Raw genomic sequence first — 19,387 nt, forward strand, 5'->3', positions numbered from 1 at the left:
CTCTGGCAAAGAGTGCCTCTGTCTCAATCTTTGCTGTCTTGATTTGCTTTTTACAGAATTTATTTAATCTTCTGTATTTATTTAATGCCTCATCACTACCTACTTGCTTTGATTCTCCAAATGCTTTCATTTTGTCACTTATTGCGCCCCTTACAGCTCTATTTAACCATAGTGGTTTCTTCCTATTTCTAGTATGTTTATTCCCATATGGTACATATTGTGCACAGGTCCTATTCAGGATGCTAATAAAAGTCTCCCATTTTCCTTGTGTACTTTTATGTGTCAGGATATCGTCCCAGTTAATTGCACCAAGATCATCTCTCATCCGTTGGAAATTTGCTTTCCTGAAGTTTAGTGTCCTTGTAACCCCTCTACTGCACATCTTATTAAAGGATACATGAAAACTTATTATCTTGTGATCACTATTACCCAAGTGTCCCTCAACCCTTATGTTTGATAAGAGGTTTTTCTCCGCTGCTTCCATTATTTTTGGAGACTTATAAGAAACCCCTATCAGTAATTTACTATTTTTCCCCCTCTCCTTATCTCCACCCAAAGGGACTCTACATTTTCATTAGATTCACATATATTATCATGCAGGATGGGTTTTAAGGATGATTTTACATATAAACACCCCCCCTCGCTTATTCATACGGTCATTTCTGAACAGACTATAGACCTGTAAATTAACCGCCCAGTCATGGCTCTTGTCCAGCCATGTCTCAGATATTCCCACCATGTCATAATTATGTTCGAACAAAAATTATTCTAATTCCTCCATTTTGTTGGCGAGGCTTCTGGCATTAGTATACATGCAATTTATGTAATTCTCTGTACCTCTATTCTTTCTTAAATTATTAACTGTTCTAACCCCACCCCCATGCCACCCCCACCCCCAATTTCATTTTTTGTGCCCTGATCTCTATCTGCACTGTCTTCCCCTCCTATAAAATGAATATCCTCCCCCCAGTTCCTAGTTTAAACACTCCTCCAACCTTCTAGCCATTTTCTCCCCCAGCACAGCTGCACCTTCCCCATTGAGGTGCAGCCCGTCCCTAGCATAGAACCTGTAGACAACTGAGAAGTCAGCCCATTTCTCCAGGAACCCAAACCACTCCTTCCTACACCAATTCTTTAGCCAATCATTAAGCTCCCTAATCTCCTGTTGCCTCTCTGGCGTGACACGTGGTACAGGAAGTATTTCCGAAAATACCACCTTGGAGGTCCTTGCTTTAAGCTTGCAGCCTAATTCCCTGAAATCATCTTTAAGGACCTTCCAACTACCTCTAATTTTGTCATTTATGCCAATGTGCACCATGACCGCTGGGTCCTCACCAGTCTCTCCCAGTAATCTGTCAACCTGATCAGCGATGTGTCAGACTCGAGCGCCAGATAGGCAGCACACCGTTTGATGATCCCTGTCTTTGTGACAGATTGCCCTATCTGTTCCCCTAATTATTGAGTCCCCCACTATCAGCACCTGTCTGGCCTGCCCTGCTCTCCCATTTCCCCCTTACTGGAGCAGACACTCCTCCAGCCTTCAGAGGACATGCCTTGCTGCAGCAGTGCTACTCCTTTACTGACACTCCCCTCATCTGCCAAATTAGCAAACTTATTGGGGTGTGCCAGACCAGGACTAGCCTCCCTGGCAGTCTTCCCTCTACTCTTCCTTCTGTCACCCAACTTGCTGCTTCAGTGTCCTGCAGCTCCAACCTAGCATCCCCCCCTCATCTACCCCATCGAGCATCTGCTCATTGAGCAGAAGAGTCCTTTCCATATTATCTATGGATCTCAGAGTTCCCAACTGCACATTCAGATCCAGTATCTGGGCTTCCAAATGCATAACGTGCTCACATCTCACACAGCAGTATGCACCCTCACTTCTCCCATCTCTTTAAGCAACTGTAAACACCTCGCTGTAGAAGTCAACAGACTGCTCCAAAAGATACGTTGTGACTTCGGAAATCAGATTCTTATCATCTGGAAAATGCTTGCCCTTGAAAAATAACTTCATTGTTGGAAAGAGGTGGAAGTCTGATGGAGCAAGGTCAGGTGAATAAAGGGGATGCAGTAGAATTTCAAAGCCACAGGAGCATGCTTACATTTGGGCAACATGTGAGTTGTGAACTGGTGCATTGTCTTGGAGAAGTTGGACACCTTTGGTGAGCTTTACATCTGGTGTAAAGCCAATTATCTTGTACTCAACACTAAAAAAACTGCTGAGATGGTTGTGGATTTTAGGAAAGATCAACATGAGATACTTCCAATCTACATCCATGACGAAGTGGTTCTTAGGGTCACAGAGACCAAATTCCTTGGTGTTATCATCTCTCATGATCTTAAATGGGGGAAAAACGTGGATACTGTTATAAGAAAAGCACAACAGAGGATGTTCTTCCTGCGTCAGCTGAAAAGATATGGTTTGTCTAAGAATCTGCTGATCTTATTCTTTAATGCTGTCATCAGATCTGTGATTTGTTCCTCTCTGATAGTCTGGTATGGGGGAGCCACTGCGCATGACAAACTCCGCTTACAAAGGACTTTCATAACAGCAGAGAGAATTATAGATTCCCCCTGCCTAAAATCCAGGATCTTTATGATAAGAGTATTCGATCCCACGCATTGAAAATTTCATCCGATCCCTCTCACCCGGGACACTCCTCATTCCAACTACTCCCTTCAGGACGTCGCTTCAGAGTCCCCAAATGCAGCACCAACCGCCATATGAACAGCTTCTATCCACTCTCTGTTCAACAATTAAATCGTCATGTGTAGACTATATACTGTATCTGTCTTGTTAGATGTTACTTGTATCTGTTGTTATATATTATGTTGCCTCTTTGCCACAAAGAATTCCTTGTATATATGTAACATGTACTTGGCGATAATAAATTTGATTTGATTTGATTGATTTGATTTGATCTCTTGGTCAATAGAGCCTGAGAGCATTTGAATAATTCCTGCTTTTGGAAAAGTGTGAGCAACCAGGAACCCAGTGAGCAGATACCTTACACATGTTAAGATGATCTTGAATGTTTTTTTCCATGGACCCCACACTAATCTTGACATTTTGGGCTAGGTGGTGAATGGCTTCATGGCGATTTTCCAAAATGGTGACCTCCACTTGCTGAATGGTGTGTTCACCAATAGCAGAGAGGAGTCATCCTGGAATTGGAGCTGTTTTCAGCAAAGTACAACCACATTTGAATTGATGCCAATTCTTGACTACATCATATGATAGGGAATCCTCACCATAAACCTCTTTCATCTCATCAAACGTCTCCTTTGGTGTGCCGGCTATCAAGCAAAGAATCTTCATGACTGCTCTGTATTCCACTGGGTCCATTATGAAACCTCACACCAGTTCAGCACCTGTAAAATCAAAACTGTTATCAGTTCTGAGTTGCAATTTGGCACGTAACCTATAGAGACTTACATACGTGCAGTTTTAGCACCCTGTGATAAACAGAAGTGGGTCAGGGTAAATCTTTAATGAATGCCGCTCGTAAGTCAAAGAACAGCAAATTATCAGTGCAAATGATTGCATAAAGTGCTTAGTGCTTATCAAGTTTAAATGCCCTGAATCAACTGTATTCCTATCATACCCTAGAGCAGTGTTTCTCAACTCCAGTCTTCAAGACCCACCAACAGGTCATGTTTTCAGAATTTCCTTAGTATTGCGCAGGTGATGAAATTAATGCTTGAGCAGGTGTTGCCATCTATTTATCCGCACTGTGAATTACTTGTTTCCCTTTTTACTGTTGAACATTTCCTTATATGTTATAGGATTACTTATACCTGCTACTACCATCTAACTACACACACTGTGAGTCTCGGATTTACTTGGCACTTTTACCTCAAGGGGAACCTCTAGGGTACATTTGATTCAGGGCATTTAAACTTGATAAGCACTATGCACTGTATATATTTATTTCCACTGATAATTTGATGTTCATTGATAATTTGATGTTCATTGACTTACCTTAATTACTCTCTTTTTCTATATTTTAAATCCAATAACATCCCCCTATTGGGTGACCTCACTGGTTTTCATAATGGTAGAGTCCCTATTATTTTTACATATATTTCCATAATTATTGATTGTTATTCGTTGGAAGTCTGGGCTGTCTCCTTGGTGATGCACTCTGCTGTTTTATTATTCATGTATTTAGTCTTTTAATTACTAATAAAATTTATTTTTTTTCAAATGGACTTCTTTATTCCCCCATGTTTATTTATACTGGGGTTCGTGGATTTTCAGGTTGATGCATAGTGCCATTATTTGATTATTTTTGGACACCTTTTTGATATATTGAACACATAGATAATGACTACTAGAAGCACAACAACTAAAGTGAAACTACACTCTCTTATAGACGCTCGTTCAGCTAAATGTCTACTTCCTAACCAGTCTACTTTCAGTAAGCTGACTTTTTAGGCCACTGCAGGGTCGGTTGACTGGTGGTCAAAATATCACCTCTTCTAGCCCAACAGAGATAATTGCAGTATCAGTGTTGGAGCAGAAGGTAGATTTTAGATTAAGGTAAGTATGCCTGTTTTTTCTTTTCCTTCCTTCCCACTGCTAACTGCTAAAGCAGACCACAAAACTCTTTTAAAATGACCATATAGCACAACAACATGACAACTGAAGTGGCTATGTTTCTAGATAAGCACACCCTCAAGCTCTACAATATCTGTGGACAATTTAATTCAGTTTGAATCAGCTAACTCACTACTTTATTGAACATAAGATAAATCTAAATCAGATTAATATTTTATGTGACCACTCTTTTTATCCAAAACAGCATAAATTCTTTTAGGAACATTTGAACACTCATTTTAAAGGATCTCAACAAGGGATGAACAAAACTTAACTGTAGTCCTGGGTTCATACTGCACAACGAGTGTCCGGTACCAAACACTGAACATGGACATCCCCCTAATTTTTAATATCCAGCCAAGGAATTGTCTTATTATGCTGGGAAGGGACCAATATCCATTTAGCTTAACAGCCTATTAATATCATCTCCCAGCTTTCTGCTATACCTTAGCTGGATATTAAAAATGGGGGACTCTAAATAAATGAAGTGGGTCCCCCCATTTTTAATAACCAGCTAAAGCAAAGCAGACAACTGTTGACTCATATTAATAGGCTGGGAAGGGCCATGGATATTGCTCAAGCATCTCAAATCTCAACAACAAGGTTGAAAACATCTAAGAGATTTAACCTAAGGACTTCTGTGAAAGTAGGCTTGTGCAAATCTTATGTCTTTATGTAATATCAAACACACTCAAAGATATTCAGATCAGGACTTTGTGAGGGCCAAATCATCACTTCCAAAAATCCTTGTTCTTCTTTATGCTGAAGATAATTTTTAATGACATTGGCTGTAAGTTTTGGGTTATAGTCCTCCTGCAGAATAAATTTACACTCATTCATATGGTATGGCATGATAGACAATTATCTACTTGCATTTCTCAGCGTTGAAGACATCATTAATACTGATGACATTCCAAATTGCACTTGTTTAAATGCAACCCCAAACTTGCAAAGAACTTCCACTATGCTTCACTGTTGTCTGCAGACATTTGTTATTGTACTGCTCTCAAGCCCTTTGGCAAATAAACTGCCTCCTGTTACAGTCAAATCCTTTTTTGAACCCCAGTTTCTATTTTTTAGTGCAAAGTTGAGACACCTAGACTTGCTTTCAAGTCAAAGCTATTATTTTTTAGCTGCAATTCTTTCATCAAGACTACTTCTGGTAAGATGTACTCAAGCAGCCAATGGGTTTATCTGGGTCACCCTGGTTACTGCTAATTATGAGCTCATGGTACTGTTGAACATATGCTTTAGAAGGTAAATAAGCATGATGTGTCTTACCTAATGCACTAAATTTCATTGGCCAGCCACTGCATTCACAGTCCTCAGCATTGCCAATATCTTGGTGCTTATTCAAAAGACATCTTCCCATGGTTTATCATAGTTCATGACCTGTAACATAAAAATGCCTTCCACAAGTTTCTCAGCAGTGTTTGACTGTTTCTCATGCAGTTTTAAGCCTTCAACACAGCTGATTCTGTTTCAGTTGATGACTGTGCTGCAGTCTGAAAATTATGATCATTATCACCTGTTTGGTATAATTGGTTACTTATAGATCTGACTAATATCCTAGAAAATCCCTGACTTTGTGAAAGTGTACCTAGAAGAATTGATGATGTTTTAAGTTCAAAGGTTGGTCACACCAAATACTTCTCTTCTATTCATTCAATTTGCATTTTGTTAATTGATAAAAGATAAATTATTTCTTCTATTTTTAAAGCAATCTTATTGAGCAGCATTTTTTCCACACACTTAAAATTTTTGCACAGTACTGTGTATATACAATTTATTATAGTGACTTTTCCCTTTTTCTTGCTCACAGTTACTATAGGGCATGATAACAATTAGGATAGTTTATCCTTGGTTCCAGTATTAGATGCTTAACTATTTGCACATTCTCAATGTGCTCTTTTCTAAGTCTTAATTCATAACTGCTGTAAAATAATTGTAAGATGATTAGTGCCCTTTAAAATGTACCGTAATTACAGCTATACAACAAAACACACGTGCATGTTAACAAACTCCCATTTCTGAAGCTTTATTAATCTTCATAATGTAATTGAGATTAAAGAATCATCTGCTATACTCTATCTAATATAGAAGTCAGTAAATTTAATGAGACCACATCTTTCAGTAATCACAGGAGCAACTTTTATCTTACTCATTATTGAATTGCTGTATATTAGAAGACCGCCCTGGTATTATTCAGTTAACTTGACCTTCGTAATCTGTAAAAGCTATTTTTGTATATGTCATGTTCAGTTTTACATTAAGTCTGTAATTGTCGGCTCCTTATAAACATAAAAAAATTCACAAAGCTTTTATGTCCATAGATGAATTGGCTCCAAAATTATCAAGAGTTTTTGCCTAAAAACAGTGTAGAGTGAATCAAAATTTGAAAAAATAGCCCCATGTATTAAAAAAAATATTATATAATTTAGTTATATATTATTACATAACATTAATATAATATTCAAAAGTTTGAATATCCTTCCAATATGTTACAGCGGTGGAACACGCTTAAAAAAATATAAATAAACGTGTTCGCCGCCCGGGGTCCACCGTGCGGCAGATGGAAAAACCGCAGCTAGAAGACACAGAGCACTGTGGCGGTAATGTGCACGGGTTTCTATATCATCCAGGTGCAATCAAGCAGTCTCTGTTAAGTGCACAGAGCTGCTCCAGGAAAAAATAGAAAAGTAACGCTGAGCCTGTTAGTAACACAGGGACTCAGCGACACACCTTTGGTAGGCAAAAACCGGAGTAGTTAGAATGTCACTACGTCCGACACCTACCATGGTAACAAGTGTGCTGGCGTCGCAACCACGGACACAGAAATAAGCTGCAACTGCAGCGCGGCGTGAACAGAGCCGCAAACAAGGCGCTGCAAAAACGCTGGCGCAATGCAGGACGCTTAGCTGCTGCAAAAGGTATGGCTGGAGTGCGCTGGCGCTAGCGCTGCTACTGGCGGCTGCCCAATCACTCACACAAACGTAATATCAGAGGGAAGGGGTTTCATAATAAGTCATCCACCAGTCCTAGCATCCATTACCATACACGCAGCAGTATGAAAATACTAGCGCATGGCGGAACAGCCATGCGCACTTTTTATAGCATACGGGACCTTCCGGAAGTCTCTATAACCCTGAGCTGGACCAATGGAATCAGGAGCAGGACTTGAGCACCTGACTCCTGAGCTCCAATGGGAGGTTGTCCCAGGAGCATGCTCAGAGTATGGAGTGAAGGACTTAGCCTCCGGAGAGAGTTGCTGAAAAGCAATCTCTTCTGCAATCTCTCCTGCAGTGGACCGATAGCAGGAGACTGCAGGATGTAAGGGTCCAGATCTCTGCATAGCCAGGGCAGAAATCTGACTCCTAACACAATACATGTATTTTGCAACTTATTTGAAAAACATAAAATACCTAAAATTTATATAAAGAAGAAGATTGAAATCATAAATATAGCCAAACATTCTTGGACAAACATGCAAGTTTATTTCAATAGAGAGACTGTAAACTGCAACAAAACTCTTATATGAGAATAAAGGATCAGAAATATTGAAATTTATCACATCTGATCCATCTTTGAATTAATGGATCATGCTTAGAGTATCTAGTGATAAAGTTATAGAACTGTTATGGGCAAGAAAGGTTTGGGAATTATTATATTTCAAGACCTAGTCCAACAGGCGCTATTGATGAATCGATGAACATGGAAGAAACTAAACTAAAAAAATGGGTAAGTTATATTGTTTAGGTAAAAAGGAAGACTTCTAATCCTATTGACTATCTAGTTTGGGTGTCTTATTCTATTGGTTTAGGAGGTGAGAAATTGTGTGAAACGTTCTCCTCAGACGATGTGGAACAAACAGAGTCACAGTCCTTTTCAATACTTGAACAATCAACTTTACTGCTTCCTTTACACAGCGCATACATATTCACTACAGCATTACCATCATGGTTGGCAATAGACATTTTCTCCTCTGTCCCTGTCTTTCCCTCTCTCCCACTAAGCTTGCTTCCAGGACGGACCGTGCTCTCCTGTCTTTCAGCATCAACTCTGCTGAGTCTTGCTCCAGTAGGGGACCCTCTTAATCTTTTAGCCCCAGTCTCAAGAATATCCACAGATGAAATAAGCTGCCACATTCTGAGTGACCTGCCCATACTGCTTAGTCTTCTTCTGGTAACTGCACACCAACTAATTCTGCACTGTCAGCACTTCTCCTGGTGTTACTCTCCGATGAGATACTGGCCCAAATTCTGTATGACTGGGCTCTTGACTTTAACATTACAGATCCAAAAGCCCTGTCAGGGTGCTCCCGCCCAACTAATTCAAATTCCAGATGCTCCCTGGCTTAGCAGCTTTTAGCCCCTCCTACTTGAACTATTTACAAGCTGAGCATCTCTAATCCCATCTAGTGGGCAAACCAGGGTTCTACAATTTCCCTAGCTATATAACAGTGTCCAATTTTAAATACAAATAACAAATACATTATATAGACATTTACATGCCATGTACAATAAATACGAATAATGTTAAAGGGAAAGGGAACATAACATTAAATATATATATATATATGTATTTATCTGTACACTTACAGACACTCCTTTGTGTCCCTTACAAAGGAACAATGCTGCTATGGGTAAATTGCAGTTGGAAAGGCAGTTTTGATGCACAGTCAATTTTCTGGTTGCAGAATATTTGGTTTACAAGATAATTAGTTCCTTTAGGGATTATTTTAATTTTGTGGAAGGTTCATAAATATAAAATTGCAATCATTTTTCATTTTAGAAAGTTGACATCATGTATTGATCAATGAACATTGGTGATCACTTTCATATGTCAACATTTGAAATTATATTACTTATGTTGCTTTACATTTTTAGAGTTAATAATTGACAGCGAATCGTTGCATGTATATTTTCTTTTATCCTGTGCAATTCATGTGGTATAGAGGCACTAAAGTGTAGAAGAGAAGGCAGATACATTAATAATATGACCGCGGGACTTCACTTTTTGAGAAATGTCATGATATTTGAAATGTGCTTAAACTTTATGACTTATATAGTACCATATTACTCTAGATACCATCCTGCTTTGTTAAACTAAGATATTGGTGATAAATGAAACCCATTCAAGTGTTAACCATTGAGAAAAGGAATATATTTCAACCCATAGAGTGCACAGTTAACCTTTTTTACTCAAACATAACCTAGGATAAAAACAAAATAAGCAAATACCCTGCAGTAAGTAAATAAATAAATAGCAATAGTACATATAAATAACATAGGGTGCTTAGTTGACACTGTTCTGATGAAAAAAGCATAAAAGCCATCCCACCGTGACAAAGTGAACTCAAACAGAGTGATCTATTTCTGTTAATGTTGATGATTATGGCTTTTAGCCAATGAAAACCCAAAAGTCATTATCTCAGTAAATTAGAATACTTTATAACACCAGTTTGAAAAAATGACTTTAAAATCTGAAATGTTGACGTACTGAAAGGCATGTTCAGTAAATGCACTCAATACTTGGTCGCGGCTCCTTTGGCATCAATTACTGCATCAATGCAGCATGGCAGCGATCAGTCTGTTGCACTGCTGAGATGTCATGGAAACCAAGGTTGCTTTGATAGCAGCCTTCAGCTCATCTGCATTGTTGTGTCTGGTGTCTATCATCATCTTCTTCACAATACCCCATAGATTCTCTATGAGGTTAAGGTCAGGCAAGTTGCTCACCAATCAACCACAGTGATACTGTTGTTTTAAACCAGGAATTTGTACTTTTGGCAATTTGGACAGGTGTCAAGTCCTGCTGGAAAATTTTATTTCCATCTCCAATAAGCTTGTCAGAAGAGGGACGCATGAAGTGCTCTAAAATGTTCTGGTAGACGGCTATGCTGACTTTGGTCTTGATAAAACACAGTGGACCTACACCAGCAGATGACATTGCTCCTAAAATCATCATTGATTGTGGATACTTCACACTAGACCTTGGAAATCAAGGTCCCAGAGTCTGGCGGAAGAGTGGAGAGTCAGACAATCCAATCTGCTTAAGGTCTAGTGTGAAGTTTCCACAATCAGTGATGGTTTGGGGAGGCTTGTTATCTGCTGGTATAGGTACACTGTGTTTTATCAAGACCAGAGTCAGTGCGGCAGTCTACCAGGAAATTTTAGAGAACTTCATGCTTCCCTCTGCCAACAAGCTTTTTGGAGTTGGAAATTTCATTCTCTAGCTGGACTTGTCACCAGTCCACACTGCCAAAAGTGCCAATACCTGGTTTAAAAACAACAGTATCACTGTACTTGATTGGCCACCAAACTAATCTGACCTTAACCTCATAGAGAATCTATGGGGTGTTGTCCAGAGGAAGATGAGAGACACTAGACCCCACAATGCAGATGACCTGAATACTGCTATCAAAGCAATCTGGGCTTCCATAACACCTCAACAGTGCCACAGGCTGATTGCCTCCATGCCACACTGCATTGATGCAGTAATTGATGCCAAAGGAGCACCGATCAAGTATCGAGTGCATTTACTGAGCATACTTTTCATTAGGCCAACATTTTGGATTTTAAAATCATTTTTTTAAGCTGGTGTTATAAAGTATTCTAATTTACAGAGATAATGACTTTTGGGTTTTCATTGGCTGTAAGCCATAATCATCAACATTAATAGAAATAAACACTTGAAATAGATCACTCTGTCTGTAATGACTGTATATAATATATGAGTTTCACTTTTTGAATTGAAGAACTGAAATAAATTAATAAATTAACTTTTTGATGATATTCTAATTTTGGGAGATGCATCTGTATATTTTTGGAGTGTTTCTCTGCCATGGGCACAGGACTACTTCACCGGAAAAATTGGAGAATGGATGGAGCCATGTACCGTAAAATCTTGAGTGACAACCTCCTTCCCTCCGCCAGGACATTAAAAATGGGTCTTGGCTGGATCTTTCAGCAAGACAATGACGCAAAACATACAGCAAAGGCAACAAAGGATTGGTTCAAAAAGAAGCACATTAAAGTCATGGAGTGGCCTAGCCAGTCTCCAGACCTTAATCCCTTAGAAAACTTATGGAGGGAGTTGAATATCTGAGTTGCCAAGCAACAGCCTTAAAATCTTAATGATTTAGAGATGATCTGCAGAGAGGAGTGGACCCAAATTTCTCTTGACATGTGCGCAAACCTCATCATCTACTTCAAAAACCTCACTGCAAAATGCAAATAAATGTATATGATTTATACAATGTGATTTTCTGGATTTTATTTTTGATATTCTGTCTATCATTGTTAAAATTAGCCTACCCCTAAAATTATAGACTGTTCATGTCTTTGTCAGTGGGCAAACTTACAAAATCTGTATTAATTGCACCTATTTGAACTAATCAACTGTATAAAATACACCTGTCCACATACTCAATCAGTCACACTCCAAGCTCTCCACCATGGCCAAGACCAAAGAGATGGCTAAGGGCACCATGGACTACACTGTAGACCTGTATAAGGCTGGGATGGGCTACGGGACAAAAGGCAAGCAGCTTCGTGAAAAGGAAACAACTGTTGGCACAATTATTTGAAAATGAAAGAAACACAAGATGACTGTCAATCTTCATCAGTCTGGGACTCCTTGCAAGATCTCGCCTCGTGGAGTAAGGATGATTGTGAGAAAGGTCAAGAGTCATCCCAGAACTACATGGGAGGACCTGGTAAATGATCTGAAGAGAGATGGGACCAAAGTCTCAAACTTTACTGTTAGTAACACACTACACCATCATGGATTAAAATTCTGCATGGCACACAAGGTCCCCGTGCTCATACCAGCACATGTCCAGGCCCATTTGAAGTTCGCCAATGACCAAGCATGGGAGAAGGTCAGGTGGTCATATGAAGCCAAAACAGAACTTTTTGGTATCAACTCCACTCGCTGTGTTTGGAAGAAGAAGAAGGATGAGTACACCCCAAGAACACCATGAATCATGGCGAAGGCAACATCATACCTTAGGGGTGCTTTTCTGCAAAGAAAACAGGACAACTGCAGCATATTAAAGGGAGGATGGATGGCGTCATGTATTGCGAGATTTTGACCAGCAACCTCCTTCCCTCAGTAAAACATTGAAGATGGGTCGTGTCTGGGTCTTCCAGCATGACAATGAAGCAAAACACATAGCCAGAACAGCTAAAGAGTGGCTCCATATAAAGTATTTCAAGGTTCTAGAGTAGCCAAACCAGTCTCCAGATCTGAACCAAACAGAAAATCTTTGGCGGGAGCTGAAACTCAATGTTGCCCAGCGACAGCACGGAAACCTGAAAGATCTGGATAAGATCTGTATGGAGGAGTAGGCCAAAATCTTTGCTGCAGTGTCTGCCAACTTGGTCAAGAACTACAGATAATGTCTGACCTCTGTAATTGCAAACAAAGGTTTCTGTACCAAATATTAAGTTCTGTTGATCTATTGCATCAAATAGTTATTTCTTGCAATAAAATGCAAATGAATTACGTAAAAACCATACAATGTGATTGTGAGGTGATTTTATGGATTTTTTCATATTCTGTTCCTCATAGTTGAAGTATACCTACGATAAAAAATTTAGACCTCTCCAGTCTTTGTAGGGGGGAACACTTGAAAAAAAGTGTATCAATTACTTATTTTCCCCACTGTATCAGTGGAAAAACTCTCTTGCCCGTTATTGAAAGGAAAATAAATCCACAACTTTATTGTTAGGCATAGTTGCATGTACAGTAGATTGTGGGCTGACAGATTATTGTTTTGAAACTAATTGAAGCTAATTAATCAAATATTCCAAATTCTGATTCTAGGAAAGAACAGTAGCAATACGAAGACAAACTGTTGGAGGATTTGGACTCAGCATAAAGGTACAGTAGATATATTTTAAGCAACTTTAAATATTAAAAGAAATGTGCAGAAGTAGATATTACTTGGTGCCTCTCTGAATACTTTATACAACACATATTTAATAGAGATATTATACTAATAATTCAAAAGCAGGTACTAAAGCTAATTAGCTAATGCTGTGTAAGGTACAGTGTGCCAACATATTCATGGTCTTTCAGAGGAAGACATGTACATTTTTTGCATCATAAATGCTTTCTTTGTGTTGTAAATCAAACATTTTCCAGCTAAATAAGTTCAATAAGATATTTATAGAACCTCATCTTCCATTGTCCATTTTCTTTAATTCTATTATAAAATCCTATCATTTTACCAGTGAAATTTCTCTAAAATTGATGAGTATCTGTCCGTTCAGATTCTGGGGAAGTATAGGTTACAGAGACTCAATGAGTCTTAAGTATTGCCCTTGAATTATCATTTTACAAAACTGATTGACGGGTCGGACATTGACTTATCCGGTATACTGTATACGTATCCTATTTGATACTTGCAACATCGTTTCTTTCATTCTGCTATGTAGCTAAATTGTATCTTTTTCTCCCATGGAATCTTGTTTGTAAGAAACTATACTCAGTTGGTCTCTTCAAGAAGAACCAGTAGTCCTAAACAATACAGCAAATGAATTGCATTATGCACACCCTGAAGCAGGATGTCCATAAATCATTTTCTGGCTCAGCATTTATCCCTGTTTGCATTGTAAAATTTGTTCATGGGCCATATATTGAGTTGAAGGTAGCTAGTTCCCTTTCCTAGACGGTACTGCCAAGATAGTTTCTTTTGATCTCGAGATAACTAATTTGTGTCCTTTCAGAAAAAAATGGATAATCATGCTCTCATGCACTACAAAAACCATTTAGTGCTCATATAATTATAATATGCACAAGTACTGTCGTGTTTTTAATTGTCCATTTTTTTGAGGAAGGAAGGTTCTATTCATTAGCATTCTGCCATAGGTATAGGTACAGAAACATTCTTTCCTTCACTTCCCAGCATGCTTTGTGTCTGATATTGTCCATTTGCTTTCTACTCCCAAACTGAAAGCTGGCCTTTAATTTATGTTAATATAAAGTTTGACAGTAACAGAGATATAAAGACCTTTCCCCACTTTCTGTAATCTGTATGCACCGCCTCGGGAAAAGGGAATTTACATTTGGCAACAGGAGCTGGACACCTAGTTGCCAAACAACTTTTGAGTAAATATTTAGGGGTAAGAAAACATAATTTTGAGATAAATTGCTTTTCATATTGTCTATTTAGTACATTATCAATCAAATAAGATCAAATTGTCAGAAAGAAGAGTCATAATGTCAGGGTTACATTTAAATTTTACATTTCTTTCTTAATTTGAGCCTATTGTCTTATAATTTCAGTTAGAGTAAATCCATGTGTTTAAATCAAAGTTCCATTCCCAAAATAGAATGTTAAGCTATTTTATTCATGCTAGATATAAATGAGCTGAAGTTTCATGTATTTCTTATTATATATTTTTTCGAGCTATAGATATAATATTTGCTGCACTTAATTATTTTTTGTTACCTGTAATCAAAGCAAAAATCACAAATAATTTACAACTTGAACTAATTTACTGTGAACAGGCGAAATGCTCCTTGATTTTTAATTTTACCATAATTTTAAACAGCACACATATTTTCCCATGTCATTAGGACTCTTCATTAACATACACCTTTGCCATCGCTAATATATGCAGACAAAGGATCTTTATGAAACATCTTTGATCAAAGCCAGAAAATTACATGCGTACTAATTAGTAATTTTGCTATCAAGCCCACGCAGTTCTTATCAATGCAGTGTTGCTATAATGAGAACACGTATTTTACATTTATTTTAACTAAAAAAAAGAATATTCATCTAGGCCTACATAGCAATTTTCTTTCAACATAAAATATCTCTTCTTAAAGTAATTTGGTAAAGACAATTTTTTAACATACAGTATATTTTGTACTATGGTTAATCAAAAGATAGTCACACTTTCACTAAACATGATCTGCTAATGTTGCATATGTATAGATCCTAATAGGCATGTTCCAAGATTACAGCAAAGGTAAACAAGCTCTCTACTGCCCACATGGCCAACTTTATACTATATATTATATGCACCATATGGACTGTTGGTTTCCTGTGAGTGATTGTACGGACATAGGCTGCCAGTCTACAGTCACTCATGTGTAACTGCAAACTTGTGGATCTTCACATTTCGCACACTGTGGGCTGTTAGCATACCGCAAGCTGGTATTTAGAAGTTGATTTTGCTCCACTATATGCAGTGTCATAAATAAAAAAAATATTACTGGAATACCTAGATAAAAGTCTAAAACGTAAAAGGGGCTAATTCTAAATCATTAGCAAACAGCAAAGTCCTGTATACAAGTTGATTTTACTCCAATATGTGCAGTTCCATAAAACAATCTAAAAAAAAAAATACTGAAAAAATTGTATAAAGGTCTTATTGGTCATGGATCCAGTTTTTGCATATTCAGGGATCTGTTTCCCTTTTAATAATGATTATTGAGACCACTAACTTTAAACTCGCTCACCTAGCGGACTAGTAGGCAGGCTAATCAAAATCTGTGCATTGACCTTAGTGAATGTCATTATCTGCAAGTTTAGCTGCACTGGAGAGTTAAGCCCCCATCACACACAGCGATCTCGCTAGCGAGATCACTGCTGAGTTACAAGTTTTGTGATGCAACAGCGATCTCACCAGCGAGATCGCTGTGTGTGACATCTATCAGCGACCCCCCCTGCCGGGTATCGCTGATCGTTCTTGAAAGCTCTGGACTTTTTTTGGGTCATTGGTCTCCCGCTGGCCAGCACATATCGCTGCGTGTGGCAAGCGGGAGAGCAACGACCAGGGAGCAGGAGCTGGTAACCAAGGTAAACAGTAAGCGCTGCGCAGCGCTTAGAAACCCTCTGTGAACCTTAGTTACAGCACGCTGGTGCAGGGAGCTGGTAACCAAGCTAAACAGCAAGTTTCTAAGTGCCACGCAGCACTTAGAAACCCACTGTTTACCTTGGTTACCAGCTCTCTGCATCAGCGCGCTGGTAACTTAGGTACACAGCGACGTGCCCGCTCGTCATCGCTGGTACTGATCGTTGGTGGAGCTGCCTGTTTGGCAGCTCACCAGTGATCATGTAGCATCACACCAGCGATCCTATATCGTTGTCATGATCGCTGGTGAGTCATTGTGTGTGACAGGGGCTTTAGGGTCTCTGTGTCTAGACTCTGCCTCAAACTTATATGTCTCCTGCTTTTTGGATTCTGAAACTGGAATTTGCACTTCAATTTTTGGGGGCTTTCTTTTTGCAGATACAGGGCACTTGAGGTATAATCCTGTAATTTTGTATCTTCATTTTGAATCTAATATCTGATCCTGCTCCTAGAATCAAGTGTGCATCCTGTACCCCAAAACCAGCAAACAATATAATATTATTCTTGTACATAGTGTAGCTTTATACATACATGTATTCTGGGTAGTGAATTTGTACACAAAATCTGAATTACCTTCTTTTCTTTATATAAATCACAACACATGAAATATTAGTATTGCCATATAAATGTTTTTTTTGTGCGGATAAAGAAATATGTGAAGAAAAAACAGCTGCACATATGGGTAGAATACAGCTTTAATTTTTCTTACAAATGGCAAAGCAGAATAAAAGAAAATATCAGAATATATGTTGGAAAGCCAGCACAACATTGATCCCAGGATTGCAGTTACCGTAATGCATGATTAATTCAGTTTCCTTGTTACACACAGAATAATACACTTGCTAAAATCAACAATAAACCAGGTATTAACTCAACACCAGAGGTAACTGCTATTAATAAATGTGTCCCCAGTATGGGAATAAATACAAATGTGAATAACATTAAGGTGCTATAATGGAAAGCAGTTCCACATACGATATACCAAAGGGAATATGTAATCAGACAGTGAGTAGAAATAAAGGTCCCAATTCATTTACAATGGTGTTGCAGGAATAAGATGCATCAAATTCAGAAGAAATGTATGTCACTTAGCAATTTATGTGCATCGTATCAGTATTCAGTGTGACTCTAGTCACCACTCACAGACAGGGTAGTCAAACGTTCTGGGGTCAGATACCAAGAGAGCACATTGTAATCAAAAGGGAGAAAAGCAAAGAAGAAACCACGTCATGGTCCGAGGTCAGAATACCAAGAAAATAGAGGATCAGAGCAGAGGGGTTGGGCAAACAGATGGTCAGAATGAGGTCTAAAGTGAGAAAGAAATAGAGCAATGATCAGAACACAGAAATACCAGGCAAACAACACTGCAGAGCAAATGTTTCAATTGGCAGAGATCTGGGACTGAGAGCTCAGCTAAGTTGCAAAGTAACCATTTAGAAAAAGGGAGCACCTGCAAGAAGCTCAGCATCTCCCAGTCTCAGATTGGATGGCTAAGCATTCAATCAAAATAGTGATGGCTCAGCATGCCCCTGCAACAGATGACTGAGCTGTCACATACTGCGCCCATGACACACTGAGGGGAGGAATCATGAAAATCAACATCATACTCTTCCATACCTCAATGAGGAACTGGAATAACTATTCTAGTTTAAGAACTGCCACCATTATTTATGAATTTGATATGCAAGCATTGCTACGCTTCATAACACTCCATTTTGTCGGTCATGCTCAAAATTGATGTGAAAATGGGAAAACTTGCTAAAATGTTGGTGCCAATATGCACTGCAGAAAAACATTCTGACTATTTAAAGCATTTTAAATCAGTTTTCGGTGTATACAATTTGATGCATCGGTTCCAGTGTTTATGTTTCATTGATTTTTCTATGTCATTATCAAAATTTTAAAAATCTGAAAAATTGTGAAATCTATAATCACAAAATAAAAAGAATTAAAAAAAATATGTTTCATTATTTAGTTTTGGTAAGTAAAAAAATAATATGAGCTATACAATCCGTTTGACTCGTAATATACTGCTCTGGCAAAAATTAAGAGACCATTTTCAAATGTTCAGTTTGTCTGATTTTTCTCTTTATAGGTATATTTTTGAGTAAAATGCAAATTGTTCTTTTAGTCTTCAAACTTCTTACAACATGTCTCCGAATTCTTAATCAATAAATTTTGTTTGTTTTTTTTCTGTAGAGCAGAAATGGTGAAAATTAAAAAAAAAAACCCAGTGCTTTCAGACTTCAAGTAATGCAAAGAAAACAAGTTCATAATCATTTAGAAACAATGATACATGTTTAGAACAATAATGTTTTAACTCAGGAAAAGTTGAGAAATCCATATTTTATGAAATAACCATGATTTTTATTCACAGCTTTCATGCGTCTTGGCATGCTTGCCATCAGGCCTTCACACTGCTTCTGGCACAAAAATGTAAGCAGTTCTTCTTTGTTTGATGGCTTGTGATTATCCATCATCCTCTTGATTACATTCCAGAGGTTTTCAATGGGGTTCAAGTCTAGAGAATCGGCTGCCCATGGCAGGGTTTTGATGTGATGGTCTCTTAATTTTTGCCAGACCTTTATATGTATTCTATGTGTACTGTATATGTATGTATGTATATATATATATATATAGTCTATCTATTCTATTCTAAGCTGTCAGTGTGATTTTACTGTAGCCACACATGAATTGCCGGCTTTTCAAAGGACACCGTTGCATAAAAATCGGACAGCACTCACATGGTGTGAGTACTGTGTGATTTTTTTCTTGTACCCATTGACTTCTATTGCGGGATGCGATCCGAATACTTATTACAATGTAGCATGCTGCGATTTTTTTCAGTCCAATCGTGATCCGATCTGAGCTGGAAAAAAAAAACAGATGAAGACACAATCATAGAATAACATTG

General features: G+C 38.3%; 1 protein-coding gene across 2 annotated transcripts in view; it reads left to right on the forward strand.

Annotated features, from left to right (window-relative positions):
• Positions 1 to 19,387, forward strand: part of SNTG1 (syntrophin gamma 1) — a 957,068-nt gene that overhangs the window by 630,909 nt on the left and 306,772 nt on the right. For both annotated transcript variants that reach the window (XM_073583787.1, XM_073583788.1), the window contains one exon: positions 13,430 to 13,486. In XM_073583787.1, the coding sequence (XP_073439888.1) occupies positions 13,430 to 13,486 (57 nt within the window). The remainder of the gene's footprint in view (positions 1 to 13,429; positions 13,487 to 19,387) is intronic.

Source organism: Dendrobates tinctorius, unplaced genomic scaffold, assembly GCF_039654945.1.
Source record: "Dendrobates tinctorius isolate UK_male_01 unplaced genomic scaffold, ASM3965494v1 ptg000081l, whole genome shotgun sequence".
Classification (NCBI taxonomy): domain Eukaryota; kingdom Metazoa; phylum Chordata; class Amphibia; order Anura; family Dendrobatidae; genus Dendrobates; species Dendrobates tinctorius.